Source organism: Lithobates pipiens, unplaced genomic scaffold (assembly GCF_037356315.1).
Source record: "Lithobates pipiens isolate NorthernLeopardFrog02 unplaced genomic scaffold, aLitPip1_a1.2 Scaffold_19, whole genome shotgun sequence".
In the NCBI taxonomy this organism is placed as follows: Eukaryota; Metazoa; Chordata; class Amphibia; order Anura; family Ranidae; genus Lithobates; species Lithobates pipiens.
The window spans coordinates 404,285,380-404,311,372 of record NW_027507764.1 but is presented as its reverse complement, the minus strand read 5'-3'; the positions used below and the strand labels follow the sequence as shown (position 1 = coordinate 404,311,372).

General features: G+C 41.9%; 1 protein-coding gene across 1 annotated transcript in view; it reads left to right on the top strand.

Moving 5' to 3' along the window:
• Positions 1-1,605: 1,605 nt before the first annotated feature.
• Positions 1,606-25,993, top strand: part of GNAL (G protein subunit alpha L) — a 433,000-nt gene continuing 408,612 nt past the window's right edge. The window contains exon 1 of the mRNA XM_077492425.1: positions 1,606-2,416. Coding sequence (XP_077348551.1) covers positions 1,915-2,416 — 502 coding nt within the window. The 5' untranslated portion in view covers positions 1,606-1,914. The remainder of the gene's footprint in view (positions 2,417-25,993) is intronic.

Here is a 25,993-nt window from a genome sequence, read left to right as displayed (position 1 = left end):
AAATGGCTTTATAACCCTTTCCAGACTGATAGATCTCAATTACTTTCTTTCTCAATTGTTCCTGAATTTCTTTGGGTCTCGGCATGATGTGTAGCTTTTAAGGATCTTCTGGTGGACCTTACTGTGTCAAGCAGCTCCTATTTAAGTGATGCCTTGATTGTGAACAGGTGTGGCAATAATCAGGCCTGGGTGTGGCTAGAGAAATTGAACTCAGGTGTGTACAACCACAGTTATAGTATGTTTTAACAAGGGGGGCAATCACTTTTTCACACAGGGCCATGATGGTTTGGATTTTTTTTCACCTTTAATAATAAACACCTTCATTTACAAATTGCATTTTGTGTTTACTTGTGTTGTCCTTGACTATTGTTTAAATTGGTTTGATGTTCCGAAACACTTAAGTGTGACAAACATGCAAAGGAACAGGAAATGAGGAAGGGGGCAAACACTTTTTCACACCACTGTAAGTTATGAGGAAAGGTTGTGAGCACTGAACTTATTCTCTCTGGAGAAGAGACGCTTGAGAGGGGATATTATTTCAATTTACAAATACCACACTGGTGACCCCACAATAGGGATAAAACTTTTTCACGAAAGGGAGTTTAATAAGACTCGTGGCCACTCACTAAAATTAGAAGAACATAAATGTAACCTTAAACCACGTAGAGGGTTCTTTACTGTAATGCCCTGTACACACGGTCGGATTTTCCAACGGAAAAGGTCCGAATGGATTATGTTGTCGGAAAATCCGATCGTGTGTGGGCTCTATCGGACTTTTTCTGTCGGAAATCCCGACGGAAAAAGTTTGAGAGCAGGATCTAAAATTTTCCAACAAAAATATCTGATCAGACTTTTTCCAATCGTTTGTAGAGAATTCCGATGGACAAAGTGCCACACATGCTCAGATTAAATTACGAGTCCAAAGCTATTGGCTACTAGCCTTTACGTAGTCCCGTCGTACGCAACGAACGTCACCTCGCTCCGAACGATCAGATTTTCCAACAACTTTGTCTGACCGTGTGTATGCAACACAAGTTTCGGACAAAATCCGTCTGAAAAAATCCAATGCATTTTGTGGTCGGAATGTCTGACCGTGTGTACAGGGCATAAGAACGGCAAAGATGTGGAATTCCCTTTGACAGGCGGTGGTCTCAGCGGAGAGAAAAACTATTAGATAAGCACCTGATTGATCGTTGCGGTCGGTCAGGTGCTTATCTAATAGTTTTTTAAAACTATTATATGTCAGTATTACATTATATATCCCAGGGATATACAATAATCACACACATAGGGTGGACTTGATGGACTTGTGTCTTTTCAACCTCACCTACTATGTAACTATGTATAGTGAGTGTCCAATGAGATTGTGTCCAGCTTTGATCCCTGATGAAGTGCCCCCCTCCCCGTGGATAAGCCGATTGACAGGAGAAGAATTTGGATAGCGATGATGGAGAAAAGCGAGAATGTCAAAACTGGTGTATTGCACAGAAAAGCTGCGCCCCTGGTGTCGCCGTTGCGCAGGCTGAGTGTGGGGGATGCGCGTGTTGTGCGGTGATTACGGTAAGGTGGACCGGCCTGCTGAGGTCCCCGGCGGTGTCAGGTGATCGGTGCCGTGTGGACGGAGCTGAGCGGAGAAGATGCACGATGGCCCGCTGGCAATGTGACGGGCTGCTGGGCTCTGTATTCTCCGCTCCTCCCGGGATCCCCGACTATGTGATGAAGAGCTAAGCTCCATCCCGCCCGCCCAGCGCTGCCATCTCTGAGAACGTCTCTCCATTGATCCGGGGTGCGCCCATCGCCTGAATCCGCCCCCCCCCCCGATTCTCACCCGATCTCTCCCTCCTCATCCGATCTCTGCCCACCGATCTGTGGCTATTGATCGCCGGGCTCCAGCACGTGTACATCTCCGGAGCCATGGGGCTCTGCTACAGCCTCCGGCCGCGGCTGTTCGGTGATCCCAGCGGCTCCATCTCTAACGCCGCCACCAACTCCGACACCGAGCAGCCCCCGGAGCTGTCAGTGCCCATGAGAGCCGGGGACCTGAGGCACGGAGATCTGCACCGGACCCCCGCAGGGTCACAGCAACAGCTCAGGGACGGGCAACCTCGCCGGGGAGAGCTGTGCAAAGCGGCCAGAGGGGACAGTCCGGACGGGCTGCTACTACTACTACAGAACGGGGGAGGAGGCGGCGGCGGCACCGCCGGGGACAGCAAGCAGCAGCAGCAGCAGCACAAGCCCACCAAGGGTCAGCAACAGCAGGTGCAGCAACAGCAACAACTGCAGAAGGGATGGGACAAACTCCGACTGGAGGAGAAGGAGGCTGAGAAGGAGGCCAAGAAAGTCAGCAAGAGCATAGATCGGGTCCTCAAGGAGCAGAAGAGGGAGTACAAGCAGACCCATAGACTGCTCCTCCTAGGTAAGTGCCTCTCCTTCCATTTCTACACTTACATGGTGGGTAGGTGGCCATGCCTGTCTGCTTTATGTTGTCCTTGACATTTTATGATTGGCCTGCATCCTCTGCATCTCAGTCTACATCCTCTCTTATACACAGGGACCCATACACTCATACTTCCCATAGGAGTCTAGGCCTGGAGGTCTCATCAACCCAGGGATGGAGGTGTACATAGACACCTATTATATATTTTATCATCTTATAGGAAATACCAGCATCCTGCGCATCTCAGTCTACATCCTCTCTTATACACAGGGACCCATACACTCATACTCCCCATAGGAGTCTAGGCCTGGAGGACTCATCAACCCAGGGATGGAGGTGTACATAGACAATTACTATATATTTTATCATCTTATAGGAAATACCAGCATCCTGCGCATCTCAGTCCACATCCTCTCTTATACACAGGGACCCATACACTCATACTTCCCATAGGAGTGTAGGCCTGGAGGTCTCATCAACCCAGGGAGGGAGGTGTACATAGACAATTATTATATATTCTATCATCTTATAGGATATACCAGCATCCTGTGCATCTCAGTCTACACCCTTTCTTATACACAGGGACCCATACACTCATACTTCCCATAGGAGTCTAGGCCTAGAGGTCTGATCAACCCAGAGATGGAGTTGTACATAGACAATTAATATATATTCTGTCATCTTATGGGAAATGTCTGTGTCCTGTGCATCTCAGTCTACATCCTCTATGATACTGAGACCCATACTCTCATACTTCCCATGGGAGTCTAAGTCTGGAGGTCTAATCAACCCAGGGATGAAGGTGTACATAGACAATTATTATATATTCTATCATCTTATGAGAAATACCTGCATCCTGTGCATCTCAGTCTATATCCTCTATGATAGTGGGACCCATACACTCATACTTCCCATAAAAGACTAGGCCTGGAGGTCTGATCAACCCAGGGATTGAGGTGTACATAGACAATCATTATATATTCTATCATCTTATGGGAAATACCTGCATCCTGTGCATCTCAGTCTACATGCTCTATGATACTGGGACACATACACCATACACTGAGCCTTCCCATAGGTATGAGCAACCCAGGGATGTAGGTGTACATAGACAATTATTATATATTCTATCATCCTATAGGCAATGCCTACATCCTGTGCATCTCAGTTTACATCCTCTATGATACTGGGACCCATACACTTATACTTCCCATAAGAGTCTAGGCCTGGAGGTATGATCAACCCAAGGACTAAGGTATACATAGACGATTACTATATATTCTATTATCTTATGGGAATGTTTGCGTCCTGTGCATCTCAGTCTACATCCTCTCTTATAGTAAAGGACCTATACACTGAGCCTTCTTATAGGAATCTAGGCCGGAGGTCTGATCAACCCTGAGATAGAGGTGTACTTTGCTGAATTATAGATATTCTATAATATAAAAGCATATGTCTGTATCTTGTGCATCTCATTCTACACCCCTTATGGTACTGGGACCCATACACTGACAGAGGAGCCTTTCCCTGGAGGTATGATCAAACCAGGGATGGAGGTGTACATAGCTGATTAATATATATTCTGTAGTCTGGTGGGAATTGCCTGCATCCCATGCATTCCAGTCTACATCCTCAGTTACACTAAAGGCCCTTTACACTGATGATTTTATAGGAGTCTACTGCTTGGAGGTCTGATCACCCCAGGAATGGAGGTGCACATGGCTGAATAATAGATCGGATAGGAAATGCCTGCATCCCGTGCATCTCATATTCTACATTCTCTGTGTCACTACATCTTCTATTATGGTAAAGGACCCATACACTGATACATTCCATAGGAGCCTAGCCTTGTCCTGGATGTGTGATTATCCCAGGGATTGAGGTGTACATAGCTGATTAATAAATATATATGCTTTAATCTGATACAAAACGCCTGCATCCTGTGCATCTCATATTGTACATTCTATGTTACACCAAATGACCTGTACACAGATACATTCAATATGAGTCTACTTCTGGAAGTCTGATCAACCCAGTTATGGGAGGTGTACATAGCTGATTAATAAATATATTCTAGATTCTGATAGGAAATGCTTCCTGTGCATCTTGTTTTACATCTTCTATTATGGTAAGGGACTCATACATTGATACTTTCCATAGGACCCTATCCTACTCCTGGAGGTTTGATTATCCCAGGGATGGCGGTGCACATAGATAATTTAATAAATATGTATGCTTTAATCTGATCCAAAATGCCAGCATCCCATGTATCTCATTCTACATCCCCTATTATACTAAAGGACCCATACTTTCCACAGGAGTCTAACCCACTCTTGGATGTCTGATTAACCCAGGGATGGATGTGTACATAGCTGATTAATAATTATCTATGCTATAATTTGACAGAAAATGCCTACATCCTGTGCATCTTGTTCTACATCCTTTTATATGCTAAATGGCCCATACACTGATGCTTTTCATTGGAGTCAAGCCTACTTTTGGAGGTCTGATCAACCCATGGATGGAGGTGCACATAGCTGATTAATAAATATATATATTCTATAATCTGATAGGAAATGCCTACATCCTGTGCATCTTGTTCTACATCCTCTATTATAGTAAAGCACCCCATACACTGATGATTTCCACAGGAGCCTAGCTTACTCCTGGAGGTCCTATCAGCCTAGGGATGAAGGTGTACATAGATGATTAATAAATATATATTCTTTATTATGATATGAAATGACTTCCATATGATTCTGAATGCATGTACACAGATGAGTGTGAACTCTGTCCATTTGTACAGTGTTAGCTGTTTGCGATTCATACAATCATGTCGATGGTGGTACCCCACCCAAGCAGCATTCAAGGGGGTGGAACATGGGCTGCAATCACAGTAAGGCTGGTTTGTAGATGACAAGGCGGTGGTGATTTAACCATTAGTAGCCTGGATTATAAACCTCTTTCCAGAGTGACAATGTCACATAAAACAGCAAAAATACAATTGTAGCGTTTGGACCAGTCACATACTTTCATTTCCATAGGACCATCCTAGGAAAGGCAGGCGCTGATGGTATCTTTTAGTCTACCTAAGCAGTATAAGCATGTTTTAGCTAATTGTCATTTTCCTGTGCCTTGCTTCAGGGAAATAGGTGAGTGTGTAATTGATAAATCTGTAGTAATGTGATCCTAAGGGATGTGTCATTGTGCTTTGCCACTTTGCTTTCACTGCTCAGGCGTATAATTTATCCCGAGCGTAAAGGCCAAACACTCTATGTGGTCTTGCAGGCTGCTGATGAAGGCCTGAGCATGTACTGTAGCACTGTATCCCACTCACTAGCATCACATACCATATGGCTGAAATGTATTTATCACAGAATAAACAGCACTAGCTGCACATTTTGTTTGTTATGTGTTGTTTAAAGCCATATTAATGTATATACTAATGGGATTATATGTAAGAGCTGATGAGCAGGGCCTTCTGAACCCTCCTATGTTGAATTGTATTGGAACTGTGCTGTCTTCCTTTATTTTGTAAAGCCCTGTGCAAACAGTTGCCTTCTAAATCCTGCATACTATTCATATTAAAAATTATTTGGTTCTGTATGTCTAAATAAAAGAAAAAATCCTGTAAAAGGGACTTGAAAACATAAAATGAAACATAGAATATATATATATATATATATATATATATATATATATTAGGAAAACAGAAGGGTTGATACATTTATATTATGAAAAACATTAGGGCATTGCAGTAGTACTGGCATAGACATATATAAATGATACAATGTGTATTTTTTGTGTTTAACTATGTATTTTAAATTCGAAAAAGCTACACAAAACAGAGGAGAAAACATTAAAATTCATTCACGACACAAAAGGAAGTGCGATGACAAACATACAAGAAGGGAAATATCCTAAATCTCTATTCTATTTTTGCTACATCCCTGTTCTTTCCCTTTAAAACGGGGGTCTCAAGTGGGCCGCCCTCCAGCCGTTGCGAAACTACAAGTCCCATGAGGCATTGCAAGGCTGATAGTTGCAAGCATGACTCCCACAGGCAGAGGCATGTTGGGGCTTGTAGTTTCACAACAGCTGAAGGGCCACCAGTTTGAGACCCCCTGCCTTAAAGTGTTACTAAACCCACAACAGTAAAATCAGTCTGTATATGCAGTAAAGCATGTTTGTTATACTCACCGTGGAACCTAAGGGGTTAATCTTGTGTATGGCGTAAAAAAAAGGCTGTTTGATCCTCTCTTCTCTGACCTCTCCTTCTTCCACAGTCCCCAATTCATCTACTGATAGTACAGAGCCTTGGGGGCACTTTGCACATACTCAGTTTGATGTGTATTGTTAGAGAGTTTTTTTATTTTTTTGGTGGGGGGGAGGGTACATGTGATCGGCACAGGGCCAATCAGCACTGTCCAGACAGAGGGTCAGGGGTCATGGTGCCTCACAGTACAGTCAGAGTAGAATGAAAACTTCTCTTACAAGCTTTAACCAGTGCTCAGCCAGACACTGATAGAAGTCACGAGACTGCTATATTCTGCTGATGATAAAAGGTATTATATTTCCTAAACAAATTGCTTTTCCATGTTCTGTGTACCGTGGGAGACCAGATATAGTAAATGCAGGGTCCTGCCTTTAGTAACACCTTAAAAAGGAATAAGGTTGCACCAGGGACGTGCGGTGAGGTCAGTGGCTGGTGAGGCACTGGCCAGTATCAGAGACAGATATACACAGGTTACATACGCCCCGAACGTTAGAGCAAGAACAATTATTCTAGCACAAGACCTCCTCTGTACCTCTAAACATGTAATCTGTAAAGAATGTTAGTGTCGCCTATGGAGATTTTTAGGTACTGAAGTTTGGCGCCATTCCATGAGTGTGCACAATTTTAAAGCGTGACATGTTAGGTATCTATTTACTCGGCATAACATCTTTCATAGTATACAAAAAAATCAGGTTAACTTTAGTGTTTCTTTTTTAAAAAAAAAAGTGTTTGAAAAATTGCTGTGCAATACTGTGTAACATAAAAAGTTGCAATGACCACCATTTTATTCCATAGGGTGTCTGCTAAAACAATATATATATATATATATATATATATATATATATATATATATATATATATATATATATATAATGTTTGGGGGTTCTGAGTAATTTTCTAGCAAAAAAATTATGATTTTTACATGTAGGAGAGAAGTGTCAGAATAGGCCTGGGTGGCAAGGGGTAATTACCATAAATAATATACAAATGATTATTATATATTATTTTTAAGGTAATTTACTATATTTAAAAAAAAACTGTACTCAAGCAGGTGCCTTAAAGGACAAATTACTGAAACGTCAAATATCGGTTGTTAAGGAGCGGGGACACCAAGTCCTTAACAACCGATGGCTGATTCAGCTGTCAGTGGGGTTCCCCTGTTGACAGCTGAAGTGTTAAAGAAGTCCAGGAATTGGAACTGTAAAAAAAAAAAAAAAAGAAAAAAAGCAGCCAGTCAATGTTTATTAACAACGTTGCTCAGTGCTGAAACACTAAGATCAAAAGAAACATTGTTTATTTTTGTATCTTTCTGTTTCTTCATCTACATGTCAAAGTGATGAACTTCTATCTGCAGATGAAGTCAAAGCAAACTGTCAACTAAAAAAAAAAAAAAAATATATATATATATATATATATATATATATATATATATATATATATATATATATATATATATATATATATATATATATATATATATATATATATATATATATATATATATATTAAATGTTCTGCTGTTTAACACCTTATTAACCCTTAATTTACTCTAATTAGCCTTACTTCTTATTCTCCTCAAATTAATTATTTTCCTGCTGATTTTTTTTTTGTCCACTTTCGATTTTCTAAACTTAATAATTACAACTTTTTTTTGTTTGATTTGTTTGTTAATATTTTTACACGTTTTACATATATATTTACACTTATCACATTGAAAAAAGTGGAAAATGTAAAACAAAATTTTTATTTGTAAATAACTTTTCAGTGCTTTGTACCGTTGCTGACAGCTGAAGTGTAAACAAAACATTTGCGATAGGTATCGGTAATTGGTGTCGGCAAGTACTAAAAAAAAGTATCAGTACTTATACTCGTAAAACAAAATGGTATCGGTGCATCCCTAAAAAGGAACATTAGGAGCGGTAGATGTCCCCCCAAATTGGAGTCTGTAAGGTATTGAAGCTGCTAGGTCCTACTACCTAGTCCCTATATCCTCTCTTACAGCCCCCCTCTCACCGTCTCACCCCATCCGCCACCCATTCCATATGTTATGATGTGAAAAAATCATTCCAATTGTGATGTTTGATTGCACGGAACAAAAAAAGAATATACGTATTTATTTATTTTTTTGTTCCAATTTATGTGCTTTTGTATTGTTTTGCAGTCTGGTAAATATCATATTTGCAATTATGTAATATTAGAAAATTGTATATCTGTGCATTTTCCCCCCCAAGTTGTCAATTTATAGCAAGCAAATAGTGCACATGAGAGGCCAATTTCAACTAATGCCGCGTACACACGATCGAATTGTATGACGTACTTAGTCCGTTGAAACACATTTCAACGGACAATCCGCTCGTGTGTGGGCTTCAGCGGACTTTTTCAGCGTGCAGTCCGGAGTACTAAGAATTTCGGTTTGCACAACAATCTTTCCGTCGTACTTTGGTTTCAACGGACAATACGGTCGTCAGTATGCTAGTCCGACGGACTAAGAATGGCGCATGCCCAGAAAGGATTTACAGGGCGGAAGCGCTCTGTCTTGTAAAACTAGTGTTCGTATTGAAGCTAGCATATTCGTCATGCTGCTAATTTTGTGATTTTTTAATATAGCACATTCTTTTCTTCTTCATAATGCAAGAAAAGTGAAGTTGCTTTGCTGCTTATATTCACAGAGTTATCACAAATGTCTTTATTCATCCTCACCCTATGATTAATATTCCAATTCGAGAATAAATTAAAAAAACAAAAACGGACGAATTAAGCTGAAGTCTGAAAAGCGCGAATCGTCTCTAACCAAACTTCCACTAACGCAAAGTCAGCAGAAGGAGCCCAAAGGGTGCTTTGCTGTGTCTTGGACTTCCTATTTCTAGTCCCGTCGTACGTGCTGTATGTCATCGCGCAAGCTTTCGTCGGACTGTTTGTGTATCCGTGTGTGGTCAAGTCCGTTCAGTAGAAAGTACGCCGGATTGTCCGTAGGATTGTATGACGGACTAAGTACGTCATACAATTCGATCGTGTGTACGCGGCATAAGATGTACCAGTCATTTCCAGTTCAGTTGTATATGGTAGGCGTACCAACATAAGAACCTGTATAGAAATGTCTTAGTTGAGAGCAGACGTTACCATGAGGTTATCCTAGGCCCTGTGCACAGGGCAGCTCTTGCTAACATATAATATACTACTACTATACCCGCCAAGAGAAAATTCTAACTTCTGATTTTATTATGATTTTGAAATCGTGTATTAAAGGAGTGTATATTTTTGGTTAGAATATCAAATGTATACATATGTGTTCATTCATAATGTGTTAGGGCTGGCTTACACCAGAATGCGGTGCGGGAAACCTATGTTCCGTGCGCTTCTCCCGAATCACGTTTAGAATGCACGGCAGTTGCAATCTGCAAAGGGTGTTAATGACACTCCAAATGGTGCGTTTTTCCTGCACCAGCTTGAATGGTACAGAAATACCATGCGGTGTGGTTGCAGTGAGTTTCCAAAAGCAGTGCAAGCACTACCATTGGTGCCCTGCGATTTCAGCCCATTAATTTTACCCCACAGAACTGCATGTGAATTGCACAGGAACCCACAGCACCTGAGGAGGCATCACATCGCTTCCTAACCGCATGTCAGCCTCTGAACCGCAATCCAAAACCGATTATGCTTCAGAGGAAGGGAGATTTGGAGTAGGTTCACATTTGTGCAGGTGGGTGCGGATGTAGGACAGCGTGTAAATCGCACCTGTTCCTGCACAGGCAACCACCTGTAGCCAAAGCACGCTGCTCCTTTGCAGGTGTGCAGGGTTGACATTCACTCCTAATGGCAACCCCACACATCTAAAAACGCAGCTCATTTTCGGTTGCAGGCAATTGCATACCCATCACATCACCATAAGGTCTGGTTCACATGTGCAATGCTCTCTAAAGAGCAATCCCTGCTCAGATCACACTTCAGGGAGCAATTGACAGTTAGGGTGGAGCCATTGTATTGTCTCTTCACCACCTACTTTAACCCCTTGGACCCCATGCATAAGCACTGCCCATTCAATGAGTTGCATTGGGCAGGGGTACAGGGGGTATAATTTCTGCCACATCTGCGAAGCAAAGCATCACAGCCACGGCACGTATACACTCCTGGCCAGCAACAGTGTTTCTTATTACCGCCACATGAGTCCCAGGGTCACCAGACCAGTGAAAGTCAGCAGCAGAAGCCCTAATTACTGCTACATGAGCCCCCAGTGTCAACATACTAGTGTAAGCCAGCAACAGTGTTCCTGATCACTGTTAAGCTACTTTCACACTGAGGCATTTTTCAGGCGTTAAGGGGCTAAAAATAACGCCTGAAAAATGCCTCCCCTAACACCCCAATGTGAAAGCCCCAGTGCTCAAAGCTTAATTGATCAAGCTAGCAACCGAAGAAGGGGTTAATAGCACCCGCAAAGTGCCGCTGCCGAAGTGCTTTGCAGCTTGCTAGAGCTGCATGATTAATCGCCAAGAATCATTATCGCAAGCTTGAAAAAAGTATATCCTGATTCTCTCTATGTAGAGGATTCTCTCTGCTCTGCTAAAGCCAACAGCCATCAAAAGAAAGGGGGGGGGGGGGGGGGGGGGGAGGAACATAAGTCTGTCAAGAATCACAACATTCTTTAGCAGGGAAACTTAAAAGTATAAACATTGTAACAAGTTGTCCTTTAGATCAAAGGAATACACTTTGTTGTGAAAATGAGGGAAGTTTAACCACTTAAACACTAAACCTTTTTCTGACATTTGTTTAAAGTTAAAATCATTTTTTTTTTTTGCTAGAAAATTTACTTAGAACCCCCAAACATTATATATATATATTTTTAGTAGAGACCCTAGAGAATAAAATGGTGGTTGTTGCAATTCTTTATGTCACACTGTATTTGCGCAGCAGTCGCTCAAATGCAATTTTTGGGGAAAAACATTCACTTTAATTAATTAAAAAGAAAATAACCAGTAAAGTTACCCCAATTTTGTTGTATAATGTGAAAGATTTTCCGGCGCGAGAATCGTGATCTTTTTATTCTAAGCAAAAAAATTGTGATTCATTTTGACCAGAATCGTGCAGCGCACCGATCCAGTGTGAAAGCACTCCAGCTTTCACACTGGAGTACAGGAGTGACGCTTTTCAGGCGCTATTTTTAGCGCTAAAATGCCTGTAAAACGCCTCAGTGTGAAAGTAGCCTAAATCGACTCCAGTGTCACCAGACCAATGCAGTCAGCAAAAGTGTTCTTGATCACCATCAAACCAGTGCAGTGTTCCCTCTGCCTGTCCCTGTACTGACCCTGGCCTATTTATTGACCATGTTTCTACCTGCTGCCTGGACCAATTCATTGCCCATTTGCTGACCATGTCTCTGCCTGCTGCCTGAATTGACACACCTGCATGTCCGACTGACTACATTCCTTAACACTAGTCCCAGCCATCCCCCAGCAACTGCAATTTGAACTCTTTTGATAATGATTTTTTCAGCCTGCTGTACTTCCTGGTCAGTGAACATGGCCTTCCTGGGGGCAAGCATGTATCAGTAGGCTAGGCTTGCTTGGGTTAGAGTAATGGGGACTGCAATAGGTAACGCTACACTAAGCTATGTTCTCTGACCACTTGTGCAGAGGTGACCATTACAGTACATTGGTATTGATGCAATTGGTTGATTTGTGTGATACACCTGATCCAAAGGCAAAAAAGTCTCACACATGGTATCGCTATAATCAGGAGGTGGAGTAGAATGTGTTTTGGTTTTTAATTCTAAGCATGCCCAATGCTGTGTGTGAGAAATATCTTATGCCGCGTACACAAGACCGGACTTTGACGGACTAGGTCCGAGGGTCTTCCCGACGAACTTTCGGCGGACTTTCCGAATGAACGGACTTGGACACACACAATCACACCAAAGTCCAACGGATGCGACCGTGATGACGTACGACCGGACTAGAATAACTAAGTTCATAGCCAGTAGCCAATAGCTGCCCTAGCGTTGGTTTTTGTCCTTCGGACTAGCACACACACGAACGGATTTCCCGATAAGAACTGGGTCCGGCGGAGTTCAGGCTGAAAAATTTGAAACATGTTATATTTCTAAAGTCCGTCAGATTTTTGGACAGCAAAGGTCCGATGGAGTCCACGCAAGATCGAATTGTCCAATGGATTTGTTCCGTTGGACCTTTGCTGTCGAAAAGTCCGGTCGTGTGTATGCGGCATTATTAATCACTTGCCCACCAGCCGCCATCATTATACTGCGGCAGGTCAGAACGATCCTGCGAACCATCGTAGCTAAGTCAGCTCCTTTTAAGCGGGATAGCAGGCACGCGTGTGCCGAAGCAGTCGTGCATGATCGTGGGCACGAGAGGCAGAACAGGGACGTGTGTTTATGTGTAAACACACCAATCCCTGTTCTGTGAGGAGAGGCAGATCTTGAGTTCCTAATAGCTAGGAACCACGATCTGTCATCTCCTCCCCCTACAGTTAAAACACACAGTCAGGGAAGACAGTTAACCCCTTGATCGCCCCCTAGTGTTAACCCCTTCCCTGCCAGTGACATTTACACAGTAATCAGTGCATTTTTATAGAACTGATCGCTGTATAATTGTCAGTGGTTTCAAAAATGTGTCAAAAGTGTCCGATGTGTCATAATGTTGCAGTCCTGATAAAAATCACAGATCGCCGTCATTACTAGTGAAAAAAAAAATAATAATAAAAATGCAACAAATCAATCCCCTATTTTGTAGACACTATAACTTTTGCACAAACCAATCAATATACACATTGCGATTTTTTTATTACCAAAAATATGTAGAGAAATACATATCAGCCTACACTGAGGAAAAAAAAAATCTTTTTTTTTTTTTTAAAAAAAGGGTATTTATTATAGCAAAAAGTACAAAATGTTGTGTTATTTTTTTTTCAAAATTGTCACTCTTTTTTTGTTTATATCGCAAAAAATAAAAAACACAGAGATGATCAAATACCACCAAAAGAAAGCTCTGTTTGTGGAAAAAAAGGATGTCAATTTTGTTTGGGTACAGCGTTGCACGACCGCGCAATTGTCAGTTAAAGCGACGCAGTTCCCGAATCGTAAAAAAATGGCATGGTCATTGAGCAGCCAAATCTTTCGGGGCTGAAGTGGTTAAATTGACAACTTTGTGTAAAAAAAAAAAAAAAAATTTTATTTTCTTTCTGAATTGGCTAAAAAGTATTCAAAAGGCTCGCGATCCCTCTTATAAAATACCTTGGAGTGTTTGTGGTCATTATGTGGGTGTTTTCATTGTCCTAGTTCACTAGGGCTTCCAAAAATTGGATAGGTAGAAAATTAAATGTGTAATTTATACCCCTGAAACACCTGAAGGTGCCCCTTGGCATTTGGGCTTCTCTATGCATCTATCTGGGCTGTGAAAAATGATCACATATGTAGTATCTGCATACCCAGGAGGCATAGTAGAATGTGTTTAGTGGATCAAATGTAAGTATGTCTATATTGTGTGGGTAAAAAATAATTTGTTAAAAGGACAACTTTGTGAAAAAAATGTATTACATTTAAAGGAGTTGTAAAGTCTGAATGTTTTTCACCTTAATACATTCTATGCATTAAGGTGAAAAACCTTTTGTGGTGCAGCTGTCCCCCAGAGCCTCCTTTTACTTACCTGATCCAGATCTTTCCAGCGACGAGAACGAGCCCAGCAGCTCCAGCCGCTGTCTCGGGTCCTCATTGGACAGATTGATAGCAGCGGGAGCCTTTGGCTTCCGCTGCTGTCAATCAAATCCAGTGACATGGGAACCGGGGGAGGGGCCGAGTCCTGCTGTCTGTTTCAATGGACCTCTGACTTTACAACCCCTTTAAATGCTACCAAAAGAAAGCATAAGGGCTCATTTACACTTGCTTCGCTTCAACACACATTAATTTGCCTACTGCTTCAACACGCTTTTATGATGTGTTTATGTTCGGTGGTGCTTAGATGAAGCTTCGGTGAAGCTTTAGTGATGCTTCAGTGATGCTCTTTTGAAGCTTTGTTGAAGCTTGGTAGATGTCCTGTCTGTGTGGATATTTCATACCTGCAATTCCTCCAAAACAAAGTGAAGCTAAAGCTGAATTAAAGCCTCTCAAAAGCTGCAGGTGCTTCAAGGAAGCTTCAAGCGAACTTTGCCATAGAGTCCTGTGGAGGCTTTGAAGCACCACTAAAACATGGGGTATCATTTTTGAAGAAAGGCTAAAGCAAGGTGTAAACAGGACTGCAAACTAACCATTTTATTTAGTGACAGGGGCTTTGACTGGCATTCAGAGAGCTTTAACAAAGCCTGTCCGAAGCCCTGTTTTGAAGCAAGAGTAAAGTAGCTGTTAAAGAGGAGTTCTGCTTAAAAAAAATAAAAATAAAAGTCATTAGCTACAAATACTGCAGCTACTGACCTTTAATAATCGGACACTTACCTGTCCCAGGGTCCAGCAATGCGGGGGAACAAAGCCCCGCTCCTCTCCCCCTCCTGTCACTGTGGGCGCCCGTCTCTGGCTTCACACCTGGGCACGCACTGCGCATGCGCGAGCCATCCGGCACGCCATGACTGGCCTGGGCAATCATCTGGGACCTGTGACACGTCCCAGAAGATTGCCGAGAGGGAGGGGGGGCGGGGAAGTGATCTCCCTTCCGGTGCCGCGGTGTGCTAGGAGGAAGTGGGAGCTGGAACCCTCTAAAAAGAGGGTATCTCCCCCCCAAAAAAATGACATGCCAAATGTGGCATGTCAGGGGGTCACCTTCCCTTAAAGCGGAAGTTGCTGGTTAAGAAAAAAGATGCTATCCTAATGTCCATTTACAGTTGTTCTGTCTTCTGTTTACTTCCTGGGGTCCTTCTTCTGGTGTCCACATCACTGTCTGGTGGAGACGACTCTTCCATCGGCCAGGTTCCTTCTCATAGGCTGCAGACACAGGCAAACTCATTGGGGCGGTGTGGAAACTAAGAAGATAACTAGTAGGGAAAAAGGTTTGTCCCCTAGGCAGGAAATTAGCTTGGCTCATAGAAGAAACTGATTTTAATCCCCTGCAGGATGGGTTAGAAAGAGGTGCGTGGAATCAAGACTGAGCAGTCAGATAATTGATGCACAATGCACTTTTTAATGCACAAAATTAAATTTAATTTTTGCCTGGAGTTGGGCTTTAAAGTGTTATTAAACCCAAAACAAAAATGTTCATATAGTGTAGCTTAATTATCATTAAATGTGGTGGCTGCATTAGTTTTCTTTTTTTTTTTTTAGGCTTTTTCACTTTTTTTTTACCTGGTGACCCAGTGAGTAACACACTTCCTGTCTTAGGGTGTCTCCACCTTGAATGCAATAGCAACAAAGACACCTTTGGACAGCAGCATTGTCAGTTGAGTGAAGCAAATGTTAGATGTACTAGCACATTTAGATACACTAACAAACTGAAGCCCAACTCCAGCTCATACTTTTTAGGCAATTACAGCAACCGTTTTATTTTTTGGGGGGATAAAGGTTTTACTTAACTACTTGCAACTGCCATCGTTATACAGCAGCAGGGTGGCTCTCCTGCACAAATCGCCGTAGCTTTATAGCGGCTCACGCAAAAGTAGTTACGAGCGTGCCCATTGGTCAGACGGACTCGATGTCCAACGGCGACCTGTGAATGCCTAGTACAGAGGCAGAACGGGGATCTGCCAGTGTAAACAAGCGAATCCCCATTCTGACAGGGGACATGTCAGAGATCTACTGTTCCCCGTGATTGGGAACAGTGATCTCTTTATGTCCCTGGCAGCCCATCCCCCCTACAAGTAGAAGATGCTGAGGAAACATATTTAACCCTTTGATCGCCCCCTAGTGTTAACCCCTTCCCCGCCAGTGTCATTTTTTACATTGATCAGTGCATTTTTTTAGCACTGATCTATGTAATGATGTCACTGGTCCCCAGAAAGTGTAATTTAGGGTCAGATTTGTCTGCCGCAATGTCGCAGTCCTGATAAAAATTACAGATCGCCAACCATTGCTAGTAAAAACAGTAACAAAAAATAAAAGTCCATAAATCTATCCTCTATTTTGTAGACGCGATAACTTTTGCAAAAACCAATCAATATACGCCTATTGCGATTTTTTTTTTTAACCAAAAATATGTAGAAGAATATATATTGGCCTAAACTGATGAATTCGTTTTTTTAATATATTTTTTATGGATATGTATTATAGCAAAAAGTTAAAAAAAAAATTACCCACCACGATCAAAGAAAGCTCTATTTGTGGGAAAACGGGACGTAAATTTTGTTTGGGTACAACGTCGCACGACTGCGCAATTGTCAGTTAAAGCAATGCAGTCCCGAATGGCAAAACATGGCCTGGTCATTAAGGGGGAAAATTCTTCTGGTCCTTAAGTGGTTAAATAAAACTGACCATTGTAAGCATCCTTGCGAGTGTTAAATGGTTTGTGTCAAGCTTCTAACTGCTACATCTACAGGATAGTTTGTCCTGCTAAAAAACAGGAGACTTTTTGAAAGGATCACTAGGTGAAAATAAAGGCAAGAAAGCATTAAAAAGAAAATAAATTCAGCCACCACATCTAAGAATTGGTAAGCTGCAATGGAATAAATATTTAATACGCTCATTCATATTTATATGCCTTTATAGGGAATGTAATGATTTTCAATGCTATATTTCTGTGCATTTACGTGTGTGTATTCAGTTTAGCTGCATTTAGAAAAAATAGAAATCTTTGCAGGGGCCAATTAGTTACTAAACGCATATAAACGCATGTAAGCACAGGTACGTTTACACATGGGAGAAATTAATCTGGAAAATATAGTTTTATTTTTAAAATACTTCCCAGATCAAATTTCTCTGCTTTTATAAAAAACAAAACAAATGCAGGAGGCCCATGTGAATGGGAGCTAACTGCTATATATAGTATGTTTTGGTTGGAAATGGGCTTTAAAGTAGCACCCACATTGAGTTGATGCTCACCAGCCTCCAACCATCTTAGAATGGAGCTCCATTCAAAAGGGGAAGCTCTACTTATTTGCCCCCCCCCCCCCTCCGCCACTGCCATATTTGGCACCTTTCGGGGGGAGGGGGAGCAGGTACCTGTTTTTGACAGTTACTCGCTCCCACTTACACCTGACTTTGCCGCAGCAAACTCATTCGGAAGTGCAGCCCCTTCTCCTTCCCCTGCGGCTGGCAATTCACAAAGCACAACGCACATTGTGCATGCGCAGTAGGCAGGGCAGGACTTAGGGTGGTAAGGGCCCCTGGGCTTGAGTCACTTTCGGGCCCTACCTTCTATACATTTTTGGATTTATCGGCGTATAACACGCCCCCGAAGTTTAGGAGGGGATTTTAAGGAAAAAAACGTTTGGGAGGGAAGTTTAAGGAAAAAAATGTACATTTAAATTCCCATCAATGCAGCCTTATCAGTGTTCATCTGCAGCCTTGCCCATCCATCTGCAGCCTTGTCCAGTGTCATTTGCAGCCTTGTCAGTGTAGCCTTGTCATTTGCAGCCTTGTCATTTGTAGCCTTGTCATTGCAGTCTTGAAGTTTAAAAATGGCGCCGCGGAGGTACAGTCCTGTGTATCTTGGCGGCTCTCGAGTCCTCTCGGCGATCTGACTTTTTGACAACAAACATGCAAATTAGCTGTTTTAAGGCAACATCCGACCGTGTGTACGCTCCATCGGACAAACTTTTTTGGTTTTCATTGGACTTTTGTTGGCTGTGCGAATGGATAAACTTTCCGGCAACAAAAGTCAGATGGAGCAAAGTCCGATGGTGTGTACAGAAAACCATAGGACTTTTGTACAATGTACAAACACGCATGCTCGGAACCAGTGCAAAAGATCAGACAATAATACAGAAGATGACCAAAGGGTGGCGGTAAAAAGCAGAAAAAACACGTGATTTGGTGAAAGTTGACTGAAAAAGTCCTGCCGTGTGTATGCAATACAAGTTCACGGCCGACACCCTTTGTACAAAAATCCACGGGAAAGTTAGTACAAAGTCCGATCGTGTGTATGAGGCTTTAGGGAATAATAGTCTCTAGTGTATTGTGGCAGGATAAAAGAGACTGATCTGTTGCTTTTAACAAGAAACCAAACACCTTTCAGTCTAAAGAAGTATTACTTAAAGGGTAACTCCACTTTTGTGGGAGAAAATAGCAAAAAAAAAAAAGAAATAGCGTATATAATTGCGATACAGGTCATATTGTAATTGAATGTTATTAAAATGACCTTTCCTTTTCAATTTGCAGCATTGTAACTTTCTGTAAAATGCAATGCAATATGGCTACCTGGAGAATGTATACAGAATGCCCCCCAGAAACATAATTCCCTGCTTGAGTGATTGGCTTACCGATTTTCCCAGAAGTCTGCACTAAGATACCAGTCCGATATCAAGCATCCCCTGCAATAAAAATGTAATTTTTAGTGAGATACTCCCAATAGGAAATCACATGTAAAGGGAGGCAGACCCTGCAATTTTCCTCATTAGAGCCCTGCAGGTGCAGCAGCTGGTTAGTAAATATCAAACCACTCCCATTAGATTCACTTACCACATGGATACAGACAAACACTCACTGTGATTTCTTCAGAATAACAAAAGGTAGGAATTTGCAACAAAGTTTGATAAAAAATCCTTGTAATGTACAAAGATAACCCAGGGGGGAATGTTTTTTTTTTTTTTTTCCTTAACAAAAGGGGAGTTACTCTTTAACATTTTAGTGGAACCAGCCTAAGGTTAGAGGTTGTATATTCTGGTGTTCTGTACACGGATGAGGTATGCTTGCAACTTTTCCCTTTCAGCCCTTACTCAGAATATGCAAGCTACATGATTTCCACTTGGTATATTTTGGCAACAAAACAAAGCTGAAATAGAAACCAAAACGTTAATTACCACCAAAGACTAATGATCTTTAGTCATAATCCTGCTTCTTTTGTTATTACTTTTGTTATTACTTTACCTCACCAAATGTTTTGTGTGGCTACATGTATACATAACTTCACCAAACTTTTTAGATTCATGCTTCATAGTACATAGTATTGGCATACCAATATGTAAGTAGTAACGAGCTGCAGAATTTTTCCTTTTCTAGTAGAATGAATGTAGAAAGATACAACAATATGGCCATGGTGACACTACAATGTACAGCTGTCGGAGCTGTCAGTTGCCAACTGCGGTAGGGGGCAATGTTGTGCGCAATTCAGGATATCTCATGGCTCCTTTTTTTTTTTTTTTTGGTTTGTGAAAACTTTATTTGAATTGTACACGTCATTCATGGTGCTGTACAGCAACATGATGTCCTGAGCTGCCATACAGTTCCATGCAATTTGGTCCAATGCACTGTGATAAAATTCTGCATGTCTGCATTTTACTGTATTGCAGTGTGAATATGACACATAGGAAGCAATTTCTGCATGCGTGTCCCTCAGTGACAGGCATTTTACAATGCAGAAAATCGCCTGTCACCGTACATACAGTGAGGGAAAAAATAATAATATAAAAAAAATACAAAATATGAGGGAAGAAATATTTGATCCACTGCTGATTTTGTACGTTTGTCCACTGACAACTGATCAGTCTATAATTTTATTGGTAGGTTTATTTTAACAGTGAGAGACAGAATAACAGCAAAAATATCCAGAAAAATGCATTTCAAAAAAGTTATAAATGATTTGAATTTTAATGAGTAAAATAAGTATTTGATAACCTTTCAGTCAGCAAGAATTATGGTTTCCAGGTGTCTTCTATACAGGTAATGATCTGATATTAGCAGCACTCTCTTTAAGACCGGGTTCACACTGGTACTACTGCTCTGACATTGGGAGCTCATGTCGCATGACGTGTGAAAATCAATGTTTCCCTATGGGAGCCATCTTAACTGGCCCGGGGCATGATGGGGCGGTGATGTCATAAGGGGACGGGGTCACCGGGTGACATCACCCGGTGACCACGCCCCATGCCTATATAAGTTGTTGCGCACCATGCACACAGCATTACAGCGAGAGAGAGCGTTGTGCCAACATCGGAAGAAGAGAAGAGGGAAGAAGATGATGGAGAAGACCGGGCCACTGCTAGCAAAAGAGCAGGCAAAAGAGCAGAAGATAGCAGAGGAGCCTGGCAGAAGACACCGGAGATCGGGAGAAGAGGCCGGAGAGAGCGGAGAAGTTGGAAGAGACTCCCGAAGTCGGAAGAGACCCCCGGTGCAGCCTAATTATTTTAAAAACCTGTCTAGTGTTTTTTTTTTATTGACACTTTTTTCCCCCAGGTGAATGGGTAGGGGTACAATGTACCCCATACTCATTCACATAGGGTGGGGGGCTGGGATCTGGGGGCCCCTTATTAAAAATCTCCATAGGCGATGCTTTAAAAACAGAGGAGGTCTAGTGTTAGAATTATTGCTCTCGCTCTGACAATCGCGGCGATACCTCACATGTGTGATTTGAACACCGTTTACATATGCGGGCACGACTTCCGTATGCGTTTTTCTTTGCGTGAGCTCGCGACAGGGGGCACTTTAAAAATGTTTTTTGGTTTATTTATTTAAAAATTAATAAATTGTTTTAAAAATATAAATAATTTGATCACTTTTATTGCTGTCACAAGGAATGTAAACATCCCTTGACAGTGACAGTAATAGGTGGTGACAGGTACTCTTTATGGAGGGATCGGGTGTCTCAAAGACCCCAAATACCTCCTTTACACTTCAAAGTATTCAGATCGCCGCTTTCTGCGATTCTGAATACTATATATTTTTTTTACACTGGCGCCATTGGCAGCCGAGTAAACGGGAAGTGACGTCATGACGACACTTCTGTGTTTACGATCAGGAGACTGGAATGAAGCCGCTTACGGCTTCAAGCCAGTCTGTCCCTAGCCGCCAGAAGCGGTGATTTGTTGATCGGGGCTCCTGGTGGAACGGGAGCCCCGGTAAGAGTGGCGGGAGACGGCGTGAGGGGGGGTGTGTCCGGTATAAAAGCCGAGCGTTTTTTAGCCACATCGGTTGTTATAGCTGGAAAGGCGATCGCCCGCAGCCTGCAGCTGCGGGCATCATCCCGGTATAACCCCCGAAAGCAGAGTACGCACATCTGCGTACGCTCTGCGGCAACAGGTTAAAATTATAGACTGACCATCTCTTTGTCAGTGGGCACCGGCTGCATGTACTCTGAACATCTCCTGAACGGTACAAGTTTAGGAGATATTCACAGTATCCACAGGTAAGCCTTACTATAGGCTTGCCTGTAGGTACATGTGGTAGAACGGAGTTTACTATCACTTCAAAGCTGAACTAAAAACACTAATACTTACCTTAGTTCTCCCTGGGTTCTTCTGGGTGTCAGTCTTCAGAGATTTTTTGATTGGCTGGTGCGGGATGACATAATTTCTTTGCATTTGTGAGAGTGCTTTTATCCCAGAACACTGCAAGTGTGCCGAATGTAAGCTGAGCTGCGTATAGTCAGATAAGTGTACTTCTGTGCACTTCTTTACATTTAGTTCCGCTTTTAAGTGCACCTGTTCCCAGACTTTGACATTAACTTGTTGCAGACATTGGGCATGCTACAGACTCCTAAAAAAACGTAATTAAAGTTTACATGGTGTGTGTGGTACACCCTGTCCTTCTACCCTCCTGTCCCCCCTCCCCCCTCCCCACACACACGCACATTTGTGGGCAACATCCTGCTGTCAAAATTACATCTGGGAGTTGCTGTGCAATAATTCGGCTTTAACAGTTCCTGCTGTAAAAAACAAATAAGGGACCTTCTGACACAGTGGGGGGGATTTAAGGAAGTCTCCATCACCTTCATAATAGTGCAGTAGCATGTGCCATATTAACAAATAAAATAGACCGGTTTCAGGACTTTCCGCAACAACGTTGTCTGTCCGTTTCTATTTCAGAGTTAATTATAAGCTGGCACAGGTTTCTGAGTATAATTTAACAAAAGGATTGCAGAAGTTTTCAATATATAAAATATGGGCCTTGCACCTACTTTGTTAATTAGGAGCAGGATCTGCTCCAGTTTCTCAGTTTAGCAGAGTGGCCCAGGCATTATGACTGTTAGTTCCCTTCAGTGTTTATAAAGACTGTTCAGAGGCTGGATCTAGAGATACAAAGTAATATTGTTACTGTTGTATTTACTCTGCTTCATTCACCTGCAGATAAAGCTTCAATCTGATCTCTGTTACAGCAGCCTGACACAAAAAAAAAAAAAAAAAAAAAATGTATTTCTTTGTAACATTTTATTAACCCTTACTTTTCCCCCAATCAGCCCTAATTAACTCATTAACTCCCCATGACGATTACTTTCTTGCTATTTTTTTGTTTATTTATGTTTTTCTAAAAAAAAAAAAAAAATCTCATTTTTTTTGTAGCATTGCATAAAAAAAAAAGAAAAAAACCCCTTTATTTAACTTGTAAAAAAACGTTGCAATGCTTTGTACTAAAATCATAATTTGAATGTAATTTTAAAGAGGACAAAACATAGAGTAAAATGTGTACATTTATGTACAGTAACACAATTTTTTTTAAACCACACTGGACTATGCATTAAGGCCTGGTTCACACCTATGCATTTTTTAGTGCATTTTCACTTTTGCAGAAACACACTACAGTCCATTTAACATGGTTTCCTATGGATGTAGTTCACATCTGAAAAGGGCTGGGTTTTTTTTTTCTGGTTTTTCCTTCCATAGACTGCATTGGTTTAACCACTTCAGCCCCGGAAGATTTTACCCCCATCCTGACCAGAGCACTTTTTGCGATTCAGCACTGCCTCGATTTAACTGACAATTGCGCGGTCGTGCGACATGGCTCCCAAACAAAATTGATGTCCTTTTTTTTCCCACAAATAGAGTTTTCTTTTAGGGGTATTTCATCACCCCTGCGGTTTTTATTTTTTGCGCTATAAACAAAAAAAAAAGAGTGACAATTTTGAAAAAAAAAACACATTATTTTTTACATTTTGCTAAAATAAATATCCCCCAAAAATATATAAAAATATATTTTTTTTCCTCAGTTTAGGCCGATATGTATTCTTCTACATATTTTTGGTAAAACAAAAAAACCGTGATAAGCGTTTATTGATTGATTTGCGCAAAAGTTATAGCATTTACAAAATAGGGGATAGTTTATGGAATTTTTATAAATTTTATTAATTTTTTTTTTACTAGTAATGGCGGCGATCAGCGATTTTTATCGCAACTGCGACATTATGGTGGATACATCGGTCATTTTTGATACACTTTTGCGACCACTATTATTATTTGCTATACAAATGCACTGATTCCTGTGTAAATGGCACTGACAGTGAAGGGGTTAACCACTAGGGGGCAGTGTAAGGGTTAAGTGTGCCTTGGGGAGTGTTTCTAACTGTGGGGGGGGGGGGGGGTTGTGGCTACGTGTGACATATCACATCACAGATCACAAGGAGCAGAGATCAGTGACACTGTCACTAGGCAGAACGGGGAGACATTTCCGCATCCGTGGGACCTGCGACCCGACTCACGAAGCTTGCCATGGGCGCGCGCGCACGCCCGCTGCCCGCCTCTTAAAGGGCCATGTACAAGTACGTCAGTTTGCCTGTACAAGCCCTTCTGCCAACGTATATCAGCGTGAGGCAGTCGGCAAGCGGTTAAAGATGTGTATCTAAAAAATGCAAAATGTACCTGCAATATGCAACCTGCACAAGTGTAAATCAGGCCTTTAGGCTTGATTCACATCTATGCATGTTGCTTTTGAGCATTTCTGCAGTGCTTTTTGCGGTGCTTGCCCTGTTTTTGAAAACGTAATTTTGCCACGATTTACATTTTATATAGCTGCTTGCTAAGGAGGGGGCCGGGAAGCTGGCTGCCGCGTCCTTAACAACCGGTGTGTCATCAGCTGTCAGCATGCTTCCCCACTGAATTTAAAAAAGAAAGAATTGCCGGCAAAAAGAAAATTGTGAAAAAAACTGCGTGGGGTTCCCCACCCAGGTCCATATCAGGCCCTTGGGTCTAGTATAGATTCGGAGGGGACCCCCCACACCAAATTTTTTTTTTTAAATGGAGTGGGGCCCCAACCAAAATCCATACCAGACCCTTATCCAAGCATGCAACCCAACAGGTCAGGAAAGGGAGGGGACGAGTGAGCGCACCCCCCTCCTGAACTATACCAAGCCACATGCCCTCAAGATGGGGGGTGGGTGCTTTGGGGCAGGGGAGGCATACCCACGATCGTCTCATGGAGAGGAAGAATGGGGAGATGCTAATGTAAAGAAGCATCTACCCGTTCTGCCTAGTGCAACTGTCACTGATCAGCTCTCCCTGTAATCAGGAGCGCTGATCAGTGATGTGTCACACACAATCCTCCCCCCACACACACACACACACACACACACAGTTACAATAACTCCTTAAGACACACTTAACCCCTACAGCATCACCTAGTGTTAACCCCTTCAAAAAATGTTTGCATTGATCGCTGTATTAATGCCAATGGTCCCAAAAATGTGTCAAAATTGTCCGATGTGTCCGCCATAATGTCGCAGTCACGATAAAAACCGCTGATCGCTGCCATTACTAGTAAAAAAAATTAATAAATTTCAATAAAAATGCCATAAAACTATCCCCTATTTTGTAGACGCTTATAACTTTTGCGCAAACCAATCAATAAACACTTATTGCGATTTTTTTTTACCAAACATATGTAGAAGAATACGTATTTTTTTATATTTTTTGGGGATATTTATTATAGCAAAAAATATAAAATAATGCGTTTTTTCAAAATTGTCACTATTTTTTTGTTTATAGCGCAAAAAATAAAAACTGCAGAGGTGATCAAATACCACCAAAAGAAAGCTTTATTTGTGGCAAAAAAAGTACGTCAATTTTGTTCGGGAGCCATGTCGCGCGACCGTGCAATTGTCAGTTAAATCGACGCAGTGCCGAATCGCAAAAAGTGCTCTGGTCAGGAAGGGGGTAAATCCTTCTGGGGCTGAAGTGGTTAATGTGCATATTTTTGGCACAGGTTATGTGCCTATTTTTAAAGGGCAACATTAAAAGTTTTAGACTACCAGCCAGGGAGAAGTTATAGGATCTTCGTAGGGGAGGAATGGGCTGAGGGACAGAGGGGAATTTTATGGTCTGGACCAGTACCAGTACAATTACTTTACGTTGGACTGGTGGCGCCCCCAATCAGGCCCTAATAAGAGCATGACCTTCAGTTAGTGACAGCTGCTAAGTGCCATATTATCTGCTTCCTGTTCAAACCTGCAATTACACCACCTGACAGAGGATAATCTTCCGTTATAAACTTC